The 18,979-nt window shown below is 48.4% G+C and overlaps 1 protein-coding gene across 1 annotated transcript; it reads right to left on the bottom strand.

Annotated features, from left to right (window-relative positions):
• Window positions 1–177: 177 nt before the first annotated feature.
• LOC102453155 (omega-hydroxyceramide transacylase-like) lies at window positions 178–9,514 on the bottom strand. The gene is made up of 7 exons (XM_014574696.3): window positions 9,301–9,514; window positions 6,921–7,153; window positions 4,960–5,025; window positions 3,987–4,196; window positions 3,712–3,772; window positions 3,555–3,623; window positions 178–1,263 (listed from the first exon to the last, which is right to left on the bottom strand). The coding sequence occupies exons 1-7, from the start codon at window positions 9,500–9,502 to the stop codon at window positions 1,244–1,246; spliced, it is 861 nt and encodes a 286-aa protein (XP_014430182.2). The 5' UTR covers window positions 9,503–9,514; the 3' UTR covers window positions 178–1,243.
• Window positions 9,515–18,979: the final 9,465 nt, after the last annotated feature.

Raw genomic sequence — 18,979 nt, 5'->3', positions numbered from 1 at the left:
CTTCCACAACTGGGCAAGTATGCTTCACTTGACTCAGTGCAGTAAACACACATGCAGTTCAGTACTGGGGCACTGCATATATTTAATAAATATCCATGCATTGCTTTCCAGCTTCATAAAACAGGCTAGTTTGATCACAGAAGCCTCGACAATCTATTCTGCTATATAACTCTCCACTTGACCATCTCCTACGGCTGCCTTATCCTAAAGGATCACAGAACTCCTTTTATTGGACTTTAAAATTGCGGTCAACTTGGTAAAACAGTGTGATTCATGGATGAACTAAAAATCTGTTCTGCAGTTCCTCTGGTTGCACAAACCAGATAAATGAGACACTGAGGAACATTGAAGTGAAATGACTTACCCACGGTTGCACACTAAGCCAATGGCAAATTTGGAAAAGGAACTCAGGTCTGTCGTTAGCCCACTGTTCTATCCATTAGTCCCAGTAACGCAGCAGTGGTAGAATAGGGAAAAGTACAACTTGGCAGAAGGTAGGAGTCTGTTTCTTAAATGTCACATTTTCCATCACCTCGGATTTGAAATTCAACGTTTCTGGTGTCAGTAACTTTTCAGAGTACGGGGCAATGAATAATGTAACAGTGAAGAGCCTTCCAAATATAGAGGATCAATGAAGGTCAGAGCAGTGTACTTCTTTTCTTTGACTGTTTAGGAAGCTGGTCTCCATCCCTCTTCACTTTTGCTCTTGTTAACCCTGTTAAGTCCTAGGCCATAGGTTAAGGTGTGAACCTTGCAGGGACTGGTAATGTACTGATTAGTCTGAAGTGCCTGCCTCAAATGGATTTTTAGACCACAGTGCGTATTAATGTTGAACAGCATGTAAACCTCGTCATTCCCTCTCAGGGACAATTCACAAATGACAGATATTTTCCTGATAGTTGGGGATTTTTCAAAATATTCTTTCTCAATTGTAATTAACCATCCTATATTCAGTAACACAGACAACTCCAAACCCTTCATTTCATCCTCCATGCCTCTGCGCTGTGGCTATAAATGAAACATCCTCCCTTTTTCCATGTGCCAAGCAACCATGTTTTCCTCTTCCTCCTCCAATCTCTTTTGGCTAGTCTTCCCATCACATTGTTTGCTCTTGTGCCTCATCTGACCTTGTGCTTGGATGGAATGGACTGAATGTTGTAAGCAAGACACGAGCAGTAACTCTTCCCCTCCGGGCTGATTAGGCCTCAGCTAGAGTATTGTATCCAGTTCCGGCTGCCCCATTTCAGGAAAGATGCAGACACGCTGGAGGAAGTTCAGAAGAGAGTAACAAAAATGATTATAAAGATCTACAAAGTATGACCTATGAGGGAAGATGGAAAGAAGTGTTTAGTCTAGAGAAGAATGAGGGTGGACATAATGCTTTTCAAATACATGAAAAGTTGTTAGAATAGTATGAAAATGTGTTCTCCTTAACTTCTGAGGACAGCACAAGAAGCAATGGGCTTAAATTGCAGCAAGGGAGGTTTAGGTTGGACATTAGGAAAAACTTCCTACCTCTCGGGGGTTAAACATTGGAATAAATTGCCTAGGAAGGTTGTGGAATAACATAAGAACGGCCGTAGTGGGTCAGACCAAAGGTCCATCTAGCCCAGTATCCTGTCTACCGACTGGCCAGCACCAGGTGCCCCAGAGAGGGTGGACCAAAGACAATGATCAAGCGATTTGTCTCCTGCCATCCCTCTCCAGTCTCTGACAAACAGAGGCCAAGGACACCATTTTATCCCCTGGCTAATAGCCTTTTATAGACCTAACCTCCATGAAATTATCTAGCTTCTCTTTAAACTCTATTATAGTCCTAGCCTTCACAGCCTCCTCTGGCAAGGAGTTCCACAGGTTGACAACACGCTGTGTGAAGAACTTTCTTTTATTAGTTTTAAACCTGCTACCCATTAATTTCAGTTGGTGTCCTCTAGTTCTTCTATTTAGGGAACTAATAAATAACTTTTCTTTATCGGCCCTCTCCACACCACTCATGATTTTATAGACCTCTATCTCAGTCTCCTCTTTTTCTAAACTGAAAAGTCCCAGTTGCTTTAACCTCTCCTCATATGGGACCCGTTCCAAACCCCTAATCATTTTAGTTGCCCTTTTCTGAACCCTTTCCAAGGCCAAAATATCTTTTTTGAGGTGAGGAGACCACATCTGTACACAGTATTCAAGATGTGGGTGTACCATAGTTTTATACAGGGGCAGTAAGATATTCTGTATAAAACCCATCACAGGAGGTTTTTAAGAACAGGCTAGAGACAAACACCTGTCATGATTGGCTTAGTAGTTTAGTCCTGTCTTGAGTGCAGGAGAGTGGACTAGATCAATGGTTCTTAACCTGCTGACTGTCTTAAGATTGCCAAAGGGGTTCTCCTCTTCATTTGAAACTTTTTAGGGATCTGCAAATGAAAAAAGCTTGAGAACCACTGGACTAGATGACCTATTAAGGTCCTTTCCAGTCTTATGATCCTATGACTGGTAATTCTGGCTAAGACTAGACTGCAAACCTCTTTCGAAAGAGGCTTTTTCGAGAGATACTTTTGAAAAAGTGTCTAGACTACAACCAGTACTTCTGAAAAAGCAAGCAGGCAGTCTGGAGGCTCTCTTTCAAAAAAGCCCTGTTTGCATTCAATAACGCCTTTTTTCAAAAGAGCACTTTCGAAAAAAGGTGTTCTTCCTCATAAAATGAGGTTTACTGCGGTCGAAAAAACTGTTGTGTTCTTTCGATTTAATTTGAAAGAGCATGCTGGCAGTCTAGATGCAGGGAAGGTTTTTTGTTTTGTTTTGCTTTCTAAAAAAGGCCACTTTAAAAAAAAAAAAAAAAAAAAAAAAAAAAACCTGTAGTCTAGACACACCCTCTGTGACCTCTTTATTCATATTTAAAAATGGAGGCTTTTGGTGAAAGTGCAATGAATGCCAAATGCTGCATGTGATTATGGAATAAACACACTAGCTGGAAGGTTTTAAAACAATAATAAAGCCTGTGAAATAACTAATGCTGGTAAGTTTAAGCAGTGTCATGAGTTGAATGGGTTAATATGAAACAGCTATTTTTTTCCAGTTTCAGATTCAGGAACACACTTCAGCTTGGGTTTCCATTCAGTTGATTTTAAGTTTTTAAGATGGGATTCTCAACCATGAGGATTGGCACCAACCTTCTTTTTCAAACAAAAATAGAATCTTGAATTCAATTCTGGAGCATGGTTCTGTAGCCTGAGCCTTTAATAGACCAGAATCCAAGCTGCTATTGAATCTGGCAGTAACAAGACTTGCGATGTTTAAATAACCCAATTCCTATCACCTTTGTTACATCTCTTCCTTTATTTATGCTTTGTCTAACGCTAGAAATGTCTTTAGGCAGAGACCTTATTTACCTTTGATTTCATTTGCTAAGCTGAACACTGGAGTAAGGTGCTCCAGGCCTCCTTGTTGTTTTTGCAGATACAGACTAACACGGCTACGCCTCTGGGCCTTGGGGATATATGTTTAAATTTGATATTGCCAGCGCAATGTTACTCAGGAGAGAAGAAACACAGATTCTGTACCTTTGTCACAATGCAGAGGTGTCTGCTGCAGAGTTTTCTTGTCCATTCCATTTTTTGTCCAGTTCTCCCCTATTAATAATTACAACCATTATGTCTGCACAAATAATAATAAACTTCACATACCTCACGTAGACCCACCCCTCTTCCAAGCACTTACCGTGCCTCTGTAGGAAGAAAACAGCATCATGGTATCCTTGGAGATAAAACTCGTGTAGCACCTGCAGGGGAAACCATTCAGCATTAAAGGACGGTCAGTTCCAAAGCTTTATGCCTTGGAAGGCAAATAGAACCTACACAGATTTTTTTCCTATGGCACGTGATTTTTTTTAAGCTAATGGTGATTTGGGAGGGGAGTTTATTTATGAGCCTAATGAGCTTGGGATTGGCAATACTGGAACAGTGTGGCACTGTGCAGTTTCTTAGGCTACTCACTGGAGGACTGGGTGGGCAAATACTATAACTGAGCCTGCTCAAGTTCTCAGATGAGAGCTGGAAGGTGCTTCGGAAGAAGTTGATGCAGCTGAAATAGGCAGGACAGTCCCGGGGGCAGATGTCGACTTCTCCAGTGTAAGGGGATATTGTGATGATGGTTTCTGAGTCAGAGCCAGGCTGCATGTTCGTCATACCTCCATCAACGTAACGCTGAGAAGACACGGAGTTTGAATCAGATAATGGTTCATCGTCTGTGAGGATCACAGCACTATCTCATGGGCAGGCTTTAACAAAAGAGCCAAAGCCCATTAGGAGATCGAAATCACAACTTAGACATGTAAAATAGGAAAGTATGGGCCCAGTTTTCATTTACATTAAGGCTGCTTAACACGGGTGCAGATCACATTTATGCCCATTTTAAGGCCCATCTGCACTGTCTTAGTGCAAATGAGAATCAAGCCTTTATGTAGATAACGCCATTGAAGGAAGGGTAGTCTTGTGGCTAAGGCAAAGGATTGGGATTCATCAAAGAGACCCAGGGAGTGGATCAGCACAGTTCCATTATGTTTACTGGAATTACCCTAATTCACAACTAGTGAGACCATGGTCCCTAAGTCCTAGATGCCATTGTGTTGGCCTGGGTTCAGGACAGGTCCTTATCTGTGCACTGCACATGAATACAAATTTGTGCTAGCTGGGCGCATGGTAGGGCTAATGGCTCCAGCACATGCAGGTTTCATTTACACTTTTTGCCTCTTCCGCCGCTTCTAACCAACTGGAAACTTGCATCAGACCTAAGGAGCATGAAGTCCCATGGACTGAAACTGACAAAAATGCTTTTTGGCAAAATAACCCGCAAGCCCCTCAGGCAGTAAGGGCTGCACACAACACCTGCATGCCAAAGAGCTGTGTCAGCCCACTGTTTGGTGGGCCAGTAATGTTCCCCACCAGAGAGTTGGCAAAGGCCACTCACCACGCCTCTGAAGGAGGGAGGGCTCCAGCCACAGATGACAGGAAGGAAGCAGCTACAGATTAATGCCTGTGAGGAGAGAACCAGAGAAGCATTTTAGAGGCTCAAACAAGAAACAACGTGTCCCTCTGAAAATGCTGCACCTATGGCACAAGTAACTCCATAAAGTGGCATGATAAGGCAGCGTAAAGGGGGAAATGGGTTGTCTTGATGCTGGGCCATTGCCAGCAGTTTACATGCAATGTCTTTTGCTGCTCTTGTGTTAGTTAGTTGCACTTCCCAGTGGGCCAGGAAAGGGGCAGGTTATTCTCTGCCACGGATTTGTCATGGGACTTATGCAAGTCACTTCCCTCTTCTGTGCTTCACTTTTTCCTACCTGTAAAGTGGGCATAATGAAGCTTTACTTCCATATGGAGCTAGCTCTAAGGCATTGTCGCAACCGAGTCAAAGGAGGACTGAATTTCAAGAGGTTATTAAAGGTTTTGTTTATCAGTCTGTTTCGGAACCTCCTCTAATGACACCTTAATCTTGGACAGTTCCTCAGATTTGTCACCTAAAGAGAATAGTTCAGGTTTGGGAATCTCCCTCACATCCTCAGCCCAATGCACAGAATGTATTTAGTTTCTCCACAATGGCCTTATCGTCCTTGAGTGCTCCTTTGGCATCTTGATTATCCAGGGTTGTTTAGCAGAGCTTCCTGCTTTTGATTGCTTAAAAAAATTGCTGTTACTTTTGAGTTTTTAGCTAGCTGCTCTTCAGATTCTTTTTCGGCTTCCCTTATTATATTTTATACTTCATTTCACAGTGTTTGTGCTTCATTCTGTTCTCTAGGACTTAACTTCCACTTTTAAAATGATGCCTTTTTGTCTCTTTCCTACTTCTTTTCATAGAAACATAGAACCATAGAGCTGGAAGAGACCTTAGAAGGCCGTCAAGTCCAGCCCCCTTGATTATTTAGCCACAGTGGCACTTCTTTTGGTTTTCTTACTTTGTTTTTTAATTTGGGGTATTAATTTAAGGTAAACCTCTATAATAGTGTCTTTGAAAGTTTCCATGTAGCTTTCAGGGATTTCACTTTTGTCTCTGTACTTCTAATTTCTGTTTAACTTCCTTGTTTTCTGAAATTAAACGCTTCATTGTTTGTCTGCTGTAATGCTTTCCCCACCACAGGAATATTAAGTCTAATTATATTATGGTCATTATTACCAAGCGGTCCAGCTATATTCACCTCTTGGACCAGATTTTGTGCTCCACTTAGGATGAAATCAAGAACTGCCTCTTTTCTTGTGGTTCCTAAGATTTGATGCTCCAAGAAGCTGTCATTTAAGGTGTCCGGAGACTTCATCTCTGCATCTCGTTCTGAAGTGACGTGTACCAGTCAATGTGGTTTGAAATCCCCCGTTATTATGGAGGTTTTTTTATTTATATAGCCTCTCTAATCTCCCTGAACATTTCATAGTGTCATTTGTGTCAAGTGGCCTGTAATATATTTCTACAGCTATATTATTATTAGAGTAAGGAATTGCTATCCATAGAGATTTCATAGTACTGTTTGGTTCATTTAAGATTTTCACCATATTTGATTCTACCCTTTCTGTCCCATACACCAGCACAACCTGTTCTGTTTTTCCAATAGATTTTGTACCCTGGTATTCCTGCATCTCATTGATTATCCTCTTATGTGGCTTCTGCCTCCATCTCCAAATGGCCACTGGATAAATAAGTCAATGAGCATTAGAGCTGATGAAATATTCTTCTCATAACTTGATACACTTGTCTGGGGCTCAGCAGAGGGTGGAGTCTCCGTGGAACTGAACAGGGCTGAATTCTCCTCTCCCAGCCTACACCTGCAGTTTGAGCTCAGCTCGCCAGAGTTCCGCTGTCACTGAAACTCGGTTGTCTTTTCTGTCAGTCATCATCAGTTTAATTTCTTTACAATGCACAGGACACACAGCCCCCCTTACCTGCACCAGCTCCTCGTTCGACCTGTACTCCGACACAATGACGTTCTGCAAGTCAGACAGCCGCGTGAGGGAAACATAAAGTTTCCCTGATGCCAGCTGGTGTGAGTTCTCCGACAGCACTTTATGTATCCCCTTCTCGATGATCCGAAGTATACGGTAACCCGGACAGAGGATGAGAATACTTGCTTTCTTGGTTTCCTCGAGAGCTTCATAAAACAGTTCTTCTATCAGACCTGGGAAGGAATAAGGATCACACTCCTCAGCTGTTACAAAGGAACACACTCTAGTCTCATGGCCTGATAGCAGATGCTGCCATGATGAGAGCCTATTGAATGGAATATTGTAAAGTTGGGAGACTAGAACGCTACTGTGCCTTGTCTTGGAGCAGACCCTAGAATGCCCAGTCCAAGGTTCCACAGCAAAGTGCTGGTCACGCGAGTAATGCAGTGGTCCCTGATCCAAGATGCGTATTGCCTAAGGTTAAGCGAGTGAAGGGCTGGGTTGTTCACATACAGAATTTGGCTCCCCCACCTTCCAGTTAATTTGATACCTGGATAACTTAATAGTTCATTTAACTGGATCAGAACCCCAGATGAGCTGAGCCCAAGTATTTACACAGATCCAGAGTCAAAATGTGCCAAACAGTCCCATCTGTGACTCCTTCCTCAGTGATGTGCTCGGTAGTATCCACTATTGGCCCACATGAATTATTATTAAGAACCTGATCAGATTATCGGGGCACGTGCAATCTTACAGTGCAATCTACTCCCCCCCCCTCCCCTGGCTGTAAGCCTTTGATTTGGATTGTCGGTTCAAAGTCTGTGACCTTGTAATAGTAACGACTACGTCCTGGTGGATCTGACTGCATACCAGTGATGAGATCGTCCGAGCTGCTGCTCTCAGCGGAACGTTTGGCACATCTGGATTCCTGGTAGCCTGGGGTGAGGATTGGGTGATTAGCGATAGGAAGTGTTCTAACCCAGCACTGGGCTCTGTGACAAAATGGTTTCCAAGAATCTCAGCGCCTGTCTTCTCAGTGGTTGCAAGAGTGTGAAGCTGAGTGTCCCCAGTCTTTCCGGCAGGGGGAGTCGGGTCAGCAGGAAATACCCAGAGAAAACAAAGCAAACCTTTTCTCCCTTGCCCTTTTCACACAATCCACCCGAGCATTAAGCCCTGAGCCAAAGCCTTTGGCAGGAACGAAAAGGGTTCCGGGGCTTTCGCTCAGCCATACGTTGGCAGGTTCTCAGAGTCTCAGATTTCACTCCCCGGAGCAGGCTCCAGATGTTGCATCACAGAGTGACTGTGACTCAAGGTGCTTGACTATATTGCTAGGTCGTACCTGATGCTCACCAGGGCGCTTTGCCACAGACCTGACGAGGCAGGCCCTGGGTTTGGTCCAATTGTACATGTCCCAGCCCAGCAAAGCCTCCTTTGAAAGCCAGCTTGGCTGGAGTAAGGACAAGCTCCCCCCCGCCCATCATGCTCATTTCTAAAGGAAGGAACTGACAAGTTAAGGGAACAAACAAGTGTTGCTGTGTCCTAATACCCAACAGTGCCCAGAGCGTGCAGACCTGCTGCCTCCTCTAGACACTCCGGCCGCCCTGCGCTGCAGCGCTGGGGCCTTAACACTGGCACCACCAGCAGGCTGGAGCAGAGTGCACTGGGGATGTGATATCAGCCTGGGCTGACAAGCTCCAGGACGCTTGCTGAACCCGTTTCCCAGGGAGGCAAAGGAGATAAGACCCCAGGCCCAAGGAGCAGGCATGAGGGAGGCAGCAATTGTTCCGGTTATGGCCCATCCAGTTCTCATTTCTCCTGCCGTCATCATACACATTGGCCTTGATCCAGTCCCTCCAGTCTTCTCTTCAGGGTAGCTGCCTCCACCCACGGCACCCAGTCTGTGCTCCCAGCACTACTCATTGCCTAGCCAGAGGGGGCGACTTGCACTCATCCCCCCCAGAGATTCCCCAGGAAAGCCACTTGATCCTGTTTGCCCCCAGCATCCGCTCCTCTGCACGTTGTTCAGCACTGCCCCATCCGTCACTGTTCCTGACGTCCCAATGGCCGTGCTCCCGCCACGTGACTGCTGTTATGTGCACCGATATGAAGGTGCTGTGCCACACGTCCCCTCTGTGCCACACGCCCCCTCGACATCGGTGCACATAAAATTCATTCTGCTCGGGGATGGGAAAGTTAGAGGGAACACTGCAGGGACCAGCTTCCTGCCTTCCTAAACTGCCTCCAGGGGGCCTCGGGGACCAGTCGTGGGGAACCAGCAGTGGTCCCCTGAGGTCCTTTCCAGCTGCATGTTCTGTGCCCAGGGAAACACCCACGTGTAAAACACCCCCCTGCAGAATCAAGTAAATCGACCCTTCCTTACCGAGGTCCATATCGCAGGCCAGCGCTGCCGCTACCAGTGACCCACACGATGCTCCATACACCTTAGAGGCTGATCGCATTAGGTCAGGCGCCAGTTCCCATAAAGCCTTCACCACGCCCATCTGGTAGATTATGAGAAACCCGCTCCCGGAAAAAGACAGTGAGACGGGGCTGCCGAAGCCTCTTGCACCTTCTTCAGCCATTGCCTGCCATAAACCTGCTGTTGGCAAAGAGCTCACGAGGGCCGAGAGCACTCAGTGCATGGTGCCTCTTGTCTGTGGCAGAGGCGCGTCAGCTCTGAGTCCTGAGGCAGCTGCGGGTGTAGGCAGGGCTGGGAGAGATCAGATGAAGTGGGGTTTTTAATCTGATGCTGTTCATGCTCCCAGCAGTGGGATTGCTCCATAGCTCAGGAACATGCAGGTTGCTTGGGAAACACAACCCAGACCCTTAGGAAGGAGACACGTGCCCTGCGCGTCGTTTGAGAATATTCTTAACCCCAGTGACAAACTCCACGTGCATTTCCACCTGGCACACAGTGTTACCATTAGTCAGTTTCCTTATCCAGTACATAGGCATCATCTAGAGCAGTGGGGGGCAACCGGCAGCCCACTGGGGTTCTGTGTGCGGCCCAGGAGAGGTTTTGTTACCGTCACCCACATGCAGGGCTGCCGGGTTCCTTTCCTTTCCAGCCACATCGTTGTTCCCTCCCGGTGTTACTAAAGGGACACATGTAAAGCCAGGGTCCATGCAGGGGACGCTGACTGCACCCAGCTCTGCCTGAGAGCCGGGCACTCCCTCTGCAGCCAATCAGAGCGCTGCTAGGGGTCAGTCGGCACAGCCAGCGCGGCGAGTTAGGGGAAGGGCTGCCCAGGAGTGGCTCTCGGGTGAGGCCATGTGCATTCCTGCAGCTGACCGGAGAGCCCCGTGAGCAAGGGGAAGGGTCTGCTGCAGGAGCAGGGAAGGCAGAGGCATGGGGCTGGGTAATTCTTTTCTCGCCCTGTTCCTCTCCTGTGCCTTGCTCTTCCTGGATGACCCCACCCTGTTTGGGTAATATGGTGTTTTTAGATTCTGGGCTGGGCCTTAAGTGGCTACAGGTGCTTCCTGTTCTACACAGACCCATGCCCTAATTAGCCTGCTGTGTCACATTATGTTCCTGACAGGGCCTTCATTGACTACAGGTGCTTCAATTAACCGGCAGTAACCTTCCCTAGTCTGCTAGTAACCACACCTTAATAAGCCTAGGTCTTTTATCGCCCCCTCTGCTCTCCAGCCCTGCTGTATCACGACACTGAGCAACAAAGACCGAGGGCCATACATACAGGGTGGGGGGTTCTGTCCTGGGAAGCAGAGACTCTGAACATGAGCACCCAGGGGGATGCTGTGGTCACGCCCTGGCTGCCTGAAGGGCAGTAGGACTAGGCTGAATAGGTCAGGCCAGCTGGAACTCCTTTCCTCACAGCAGTCTGCCTCTTGGCCACAGCCCTTGGAGGCTCTTAGGTCACAAGGACCCACTTTCCCGGCAGCAGGAGTGGAGAGGTTATTTTACCTCTGCGTGTGGAACTTCTTGGGCAAGGTACTCGTGCGGGCGGTGGCATTGCAACTCCAAGCTTTCTTGGAAGAAACGGATTATCCATTTCTGTCCGGATTTAGGCCGGGTTTTGGAACCGAAACTGCCTGGTCACCCTGGTATCCCCCCTGTGCCGGGGGATAGATGGGGGAGTGTGTCCCTGTTTCGGACCTCTCAGCGACTTTAGATCCCATCAACCATGGATTCTTCTGGAGGGCCTGGCAGAGCTGGGTGTCGGAGGCACTGTTTTGTGGTGGTTCCAGTCTTACCTGTTGGGGCGCTTTCAGAAGGTGGAGCTAGGGAGCTGCTATTCGACATAAAGCATTTGATACAGTCTCGCATGATCTTCTTATCAATAAACTAGGCAGATACAACTTAGATGGGGCTACTATAAGGTGGGTGCATAACAGGTTCTCAGAGAGTAGTTAACAACGGTTCACAATACTGCTGGAAGGGCAGAACAAGTGGGGTTCTGTAGGGATCTGTTTTGGGGCCAATTCTGTTCAATATCTTCATCAACAATTTAGATATTGGCATAAAGAGGATGCTTATTAAGTTGTCAGATGATCCCAAGCTGGGAGGGGTTGCGACTGCTCTGGAGGATAGGGTCATCATTCAAAATGATCTGGATAAACTGAAGAAATGGTCTGAGGTAAACAGGATGAAGTTTAATAAGGACAAATGCAAAGTGCTCCACTTAGGAAGGAACAATCGGTCTCTCACACACAGAATAGGTAGCAACTGTCTAGAGGGGATTACTGTGGAAAAGGACCACAGGCTAAATATGAGTCAGCAGTGTGATGCTGTTGCAAAAAAAGCAAACATGATTCTAGGGTGCATTAACAGGAGTGTTGTGAGCAAGACACGAGGAGTCATTCTTCCGCTCTACTCTGCGCTGGTTAGGCCTCAGTTGGAGTACTGTGTCCAGTTCTGGGCCCTGCGTTTCAAGAAAAATGTGGAAAAATTGGAGAAGGTCCAGAGAAGAGCAACAAGAATGATGAAAGGTCTAGAGAACATGGCCTATGAAAGTAGACTGAAAGAACTGGGCTTGTTTAGTTTGGAAAGGAGAAGACTGAGGGGGGACATAATAGCGGTTTTCAGGAATCTAAAAGGGTGTCACAAGGCGGAGGCAGAAAAATTGTTTTCCTTGGCCTCTGAGGACAGGACAAGAAGCAATGGGCTTAAACTGCAGCAAGGGAGGTTTAGGTTACAAATTAGGAAAAACTTTCTAACTGTCAGGGTGGTCAAACACTGGAATAAGTTGCCTGTGGAGGTTGTGGAATCCCCATCTCTGGAGATATTTAAGATCAGGTTAGCTAGACATCTGTCAGGGGTGGTCTACGGTACTGGATCCTACCATGGGGGTAGGGGACTGGACTCGATGACCTCTCGAGGTCCCTTCCAATTCTAGTGTTCTGTGATTCTATCACCCCGTGGCAATTGTGCTATGGGGTCCCACAAGTTCCATCTTGTCCCCTTTGCTGTTTAACATCTACATGAAGCTGCTAGGAGAGGTCATTAGGGCTACGTCTACACTAGCATGAATTTCCGAAAATGCTTTTAACGGAAAAGTTTTCTGTTAAAAGCATTTTCAGAAAAGCACGTCTAGATTGGCAGGACGCTTTTCCGCAAAAGCACTTTTTGCAGAAAAGCGTCCATGGCCAATCTAGACGCGGTTTTCTGCAAAAAAGCCCCGATCACCTTTTTCACGATCGGGGCTTTTTTGCGGAAAACGGTACTGTGCTGTCTACACTGGCCCTTTCGCGCAAAAGTCTTTCGGAAAAAGACTTTTGCCCAAACGGGAGCAGCATAGTTTTTCCGGAAAAGCACTGATGATTTTACATGAGATCGTCAGTGCTTTTCTGGAAATTCAAGCAGCCAATGTAGACAGCTGGCAAGTTTTTCCGGAAAAGCAGATGATTTTGCAGAAAAACTTGCCAGTCTAGACACAGCCAAGGAGTTTTGGAGGATGGTGCCATCAATATGCAGAAGACTCCCAACTCTATTTCCCTGTGACATCAAAACCAGGTGTGACAGCGGCTGATCCAAACCAGTGTCTGGAGGTGGTGATGGACAGGATGAGGTCAAATAAACTAAAGCTGATTCCAGATAAGGCCGAAGTCCTTTGGATAAGGAGGCCATCTGTTCGGGAATGTGGCATGGTACCTGTTCTAGACGGGGTTACGCTCCCCCTTCAGGTACGCAGCTTGGGAGTCCTGCTGGATCCTTTTTTAACATTTGAGAAGCAAATTTCTTTGGTGTCCAGGAGAGCCTTCGGGCAGCTTCGGCTGATCCACCAGCTGCGACCTTCCTGAACAAGCATGACTTGGCCACAGCGATCCAGGCTCTTGCTGCATCCTGACTGGATTACTGTCTTGCACTTTATGTGGGGCTGCCGCTGAAGAAACTTCAACTGGTCTGGAATGCTGCTGCTCGAGTTTTAACTAATACTGGTTATACGGAGCACGTCATGCCGGTGCTCCGACAGCTGCACTGGCTTCCAGTATGTTTCCGGGCACAGCTTAAGGTCTTGGTTATACCCTCTAAAGCCCTAAACGGGTTGGGTCTGGGTTTCTGAAGGACCGTCCTCTCCCGTATGAACCTGCCCAGGGATTGAGGTCAGCTGGGGAGGCTCTTCTCCATGTTCTCCACTTGTGGAGATAAGATTAACATCTACACGGAGCAGGGCCTTCTCGGCTTGTGCGCCCAGGCTGTGGAATTCTCTTCCCTGGGGTAGTCACATGGCGCCAACACCGACATTGTTTCAGCACCAGGCTAAAGCCCCCATTTCACTCCTGCTTTTATTGGTGTTTGAGTCTGTGTGTGCCTGTGTGTGTCCCTCCTCTTGAAGTGTCTTAGCAGGTTTGATGCCCCCCTGGGGTCTCGTATTTTAATTTTTTATACATATTTATATTGTGTTGTTAAAATTCTGTAAGCTGCCTCTAGTATTTTAAATAGCGAGGCGGGGCAAAAATATTGTAAATCAATAAACTGGTGAGATCCTGTGCCCAGTTCTGCTGCCTACAAGCCCATAAGGAGGGGGCTATGTTGAAGCTGGCTCAGAGAAGATCCACAAGAAGGGGTAAAGGGTTAGAAAGCCTGTCCTTGAGTGAGGGACTCAGGGTATGTCCACACTACAGAGTTTTCCGACACAACCTGAGTTACAGCCACACGGCAGTTGCATTCTTCCAAAAGTAAACCAAAGAGCAGAGGGGTTTTCTGGCGTTGGTAACCCTCTTTCTGCGAGGAAGAAGCCTTTTTCCGAAATAACTCCTTTATTTCGGGGAAGAGGGCGTTCTTTCAAAAGAAGAGGCAAAAGCACAGGTGCCCTGGTGGCCACTCCGTCCATAGGAATCACAGCTTAAATGCGAGAGAGCATCCATTCAGCATGGACGCTGTCTTTCGAAAAAAGAGATCACTTTTTTGATGCACTTTTGTGTGTGTACGCTCTGTTTCAGAAGAAGCTTTTTCGCAAAATCTCTTCTGAAAAAAGGTTCTTCCGAAAGAAGCCTGCAGTCTAGACAGAGTCTCGGTGAGCTCTATGGATTCATGTTAGCAAAGAACAGGTGAAGGGCTGCCTTGTTTACAGCCTGTATCTAGGGCCATGGGGAACAGGTATGTGGCCGGGAGTGGAAGCCAAACAAATTCAAAGTGGAAATAAGTTGTTGTTTTTAATAGTGGAGTAATTAACCATTGGGAGCAGCTTTCCAGGGGCTGGGGTGGATTCTCCATCACCCACGCTGGTTAGATCAAGATGGGATATTTTTCTCACTGCTCTGCTCTGATTCTTGCAGGGCAGGTCTATCCCTGTGCTACGCAGGTCAGACGAGATGATCACGACCTCCCTTCTGTTCCTGGAATCTCGGCATTAAGTCAGTGTCCCTGAAGCTAAGTGGTGAAAAGCTTCAGCCAGACCCAGGCCACTTTTCATCCAGAACTCACTAACATTTGCCTCAATCTCTCTCCAGGTTGTGCAGACAGATTGTTCCAGCTGCATGCAGGCCCCTTTTGCTCTTGCTCCTTGCAGAACGCCCTAGCAAACGAGTCCTCTGGCATCTGGCAGAGACCGCCCATGCCCATCCCTGCTGCTTGCACATTTCAGATACGCAGCTAAGCAGGGTTCATACAAATCTGAAAGCGACATGGGCATGGAATGAGTGCCCAGGGGGCAGGGGTGATCCTGAGGGTTGGCTGCCTTTAGGAACCACTGCAGTGCCTTCCTCTCAGCACAGACACCCCTTCGATCCCTAACCCAACCCCGACACCCCCAAACTCCAATCTTGGATCCCCCTTCTGTCCTCTGGAACGACAGTGATGGGCGGCAAAATAAAACCCTAACATCGATTGTACCTGAAACTAGGTCTGTTTCTCTGCGCTCCCCATGCGGGGAATTGAAATAACCTGGATGCAATGTATTCCCATCAGTGCATGGAATACATTTTGTTATGTGCACTGAGGCATGGGTGGATGGGCACCACCATTAAAAACACACGTGGGTGCTCTGCTAATCAGCTGGGCGGCATTTCCGTCTCTCCTGGCTTCCAGGGAACACTGCTTGGATCCATGATCCCTATTTGTACCACAGGCTGTAGAATAGTGATAGAGAGGCAAGGCACAGGCTGTAGGTTTCTTGTATTTTATCAAAGGGCAGCAAAGCAGTGCCAAGTCTGTGGGAAATGGCACCCGAAATAAATCAGTATCCAAGGTGTAGGGAGAGCAGCTTGTCATCATAACTGTTGCAACATTGCCTGTGGGGGCAGCCGAACTCAGGAATGCACCCAGCTTCTTAGTTTGCAAGTCCTTGTCACTTGAGAGGAGCCGTTTCTAGTATATAGCAGCGTGATGTAAAACAAGCCAACCGCCTTTACCATCCCAGTGTTCTGAAAGAACTGCCCTGGGCGGCTGAGCGCAGGCGTGTGTGAATACACAGAGCAACTTGGGCGTGTCTGCGTAAACCATGCAGGACAAACAATCCTTGCCCTTGTTTTAACTTTAGACAAACTTTACTATTGTGCTTACAGAGGGCAAGTCTTGCATGCACCAGAGTTACAGTTAAACTAGAACAAGGCTAGGTCTACGCTAGAGCCTTTTCTCAGAAAAAGTGACACAAATTGCACCCTGCACTTTGCGTAGCTTTTTCCCATTGCTTTTCTGGAAGCGGCTTTTCTGCCATTTGGCCCCATCTAGAATGAGGCATCCAGGACTCCCTGAAAGAGCACATTTGCTCTTCCCCCAAAAAAAGCAGAAGAGCGAACGCGTTCCCAGGACGCAGCAGAATTTTTCCGGGATACCTCTGGTATCCCAGAAAACCCCCGCAGTCTAGATGTATCCCAAGCAAGTAACAAATTTTTCAGTTGGCTGGACTCAAAAATCTGCTTTAAATTCCCAGTTCTGCTGTTGGCCTGCTGGGTGACTTTTGGCTAGTATATTCCCTTCTGTGCCTTGGTTTCCCACCTATGTAAAATGGGGTAACGATGCCTCTGCAAAGGGCTGTGAGATTTAGGGCTGAAAAGAGCTAGGCATCTGCTGATTTATTAATTTGGATGGAAGCCCAATGCTTTGGGATAATGAAGTTAGACAGCACATAGCCATAGAAAAGCTAGTTGTGTGAACCAACCCGACACTCTGAGAGCCACTGGATGATTTCCTGCTGCTGCAGTTACCAGCCCAGGACACCGTAACCACAGGCAGAATCGCTGGCTCCAGGGTGATGTCGTCTGTATAATAGAAATGTGTCTGTCTGTTGGTTCAAGAACTCCTCCTAAATGGTACGAGCTAGCGCCACCAAATTCGGGCGGCAGCTTCCTCGGATCATTACTTGCAGCAAAGTCAGTTTGGATGTGCCAGGAATGGGACTGTTTTCCATAAGATGGAAAGGGAGGGGACTGTTCAGAAGGATGCGACCACTGGGGGCAGCAAGCACAGGCAGGAGCAGGGGTGGGCAATCGTGTTTGGTGGGGGCCACTCCAAGAGTTTGGAAAGTGGACAAGGGCCACACTTCTGTGCAGGAGATGCGGGGTCTAGGATGGAGGTTGGGTGCAGAAGGGCGCACAGAGTAAGGGAGTGGGGTACAAGAGACGGTGTGAGGTCTGAGAAGGAGTTTGGGTGACCTGGCTCAGGGGATTGGGGTGCAGGAGAGGGTTCTGGCCTGGGGGAGGGGCACTAGGAGGAAGTGCAGTCTGGGAGGGAGCTGTGACCTGGGAGAAGGGGAAAAGGGTTGCAGACTGCAGAGGCTGTGCCTGGTGACGGGATTGGGGTGCAGGGTCTGGAAGGGTGCAGGAGAGGATTCTGGCCTGAGGGAGGGGTGTAGGAGGAGGTACGGGGTCTGGGAGGGAGTTGTGACCTGGGGCAGGGGGGTGACCTGGGGCAGGGAGTCAGGGGGCAGGAGGGGCAGAGGTGCCAGAGGCAGGCTCTGGCTGGAAGGCGCTTATCTAAGCCAGCACCCCCAAGGCAGGCTGGGCCCCTGCCTGCTGCAGCTCCAGATCCTTTAGGCTTGTTACCTCCACCTCTCTCCCTTCTTATTCTGAGGGCCCCCCTTTCTCCACGCAAGGTCATCTCATCTGAGGAAGTGGGTTTTGCCCATGATGCTAGATACGTGGTTTTGTTGGTCTCTAAGGGTACGTCTACACTAGCTCGTTAGTTCGAGCTAGGTAGGGTAATTAGGGCAAGCGGAGCAGCAAATGAAGCCCGGGATTTAAATATCCCGGGCTTCATTTGCATGTTCCCAGGCGCCGCCATTTTTAAATCCCCTTAGTCCAAACTCCTACACACTGCACACAGTAGGTAGTTGGAATTAAAGATCCTAATTCGAGCTGCCGTTACTCCTCGTGGAATGATATTTAAATCCTGGGCTTCATTTGCACCTCCGCTTGCCCTAATTACCCTACCTAGCTCGCACTAACGAGCTAGTGTAGACGTACCTCAAGGGCCCACCGGACTGCTCTTCGTTTTGAAGTAGCTTTCCCTCAGACTCCAGAGAGACTCCCAGCCCTGAGCAGTGCAGGGGGATTTCCCAAAGACGCTCTGAGGCGTGTACTTCAGTCCCGTGGCCTGGTGGCTCCCTGCCTGGGGGCCGTTGTCTAGCTACACAAGCCTTTAAGTTCCCATCCGCTGGCCCTGAGTGGCGGGCGCTGAAGAGGGCAGAATTTTCATTGCCTGCCTGGGGGGAGGGGACCTGGATCCACAGAGCCGCCAGGCACAGCTGTGGTACCCACTGCGTCCTAGGGCTGAGCCGGAGGGGTGTGGTTAGTGGCTCTCTGAGTAGGCAGAGGCAGAAGCAAGTGGGACAAGTGGCAGGCTGGACTGGACCCGGCTGCGTCCGGCACTGTGTAAGAGGAGGTGGGGGGCAGGCCGCAGTCTCAGCTGCACGAAACCAGCATCGCTGCCTTTCCTTCCGCCTGCGTCAGTCGGGCATTCGCTCTCCGAGAGCTGTAGGGTCTTTTCACTCAGCAGCCCCCTTCCACCCTAAAACTGCAGCAAGCCTTAGCGGTGTTCCTGTTGCACCTCTGCTGCCATGAGGGGGCTGCCGTCGTGGTCACAGTCCTGGACCCCCCGGGTGCAAGACATGTGATGCGCTGTGATCCCCCCTTACACTTCTATTGCAACACAAAGCCAGGGCTTTGAGGCTCCCGGGGGATCGCGCTGAGAAACCGACCGTCCCTCACGCAGGAAAGTACAGCACCTTCTCCTGGCGCGGGACCCATTGGACGAATATGGGAAGGGCACGCAAAACCCAGGCTCCTTGGCTATCAGACTGTGGGTGTGCTTGGAGCTGGGTGTGTGCACACGTGCATGTTTGTGCGCACGTGCAAGGAAATGAAGTGTCCTTTCACAAAGAGTTTGCTCCCTGTTAGGCTCGCACGCCAGCTCCCAAGCCCTGATGGATGGCGGGGTGGTGGGGCTGGCTCCAGAGCTCTCTCTTTGGGACCTGGATGCGCTGGAGGAATGGCATGTGGTTAATTAGCAGCGCCCAGCCCAGGGAGGGGCCCTCTAGCAGTGGGGGGCTACTGGGGAAATGCAATCTGAAGACGGCAGACCAGTTGAGAGATGCAGAAATGATTTGTTGAAAAGAATCCCAGCTGCACAAGGAAAGGCTCGCTGGGCGGGGAGGCGA

This window comes from Pelodiscus sinensis, chromosome 27, assembly GCF_049634645.1.
Source record: "Pelodiscus sinensis isolate JC-2024 chromosome 27, ASM4963464v1, whole genome shotgun sequence".
NCBI lineage: Eukaryota > Metazoa > Chordata > Testudines > Trionychidae > Pelodiscus > Pelodiscus sinensis.
This window is presented reverse-complemented; position numbering and strand designations above follow the sequence as displayed.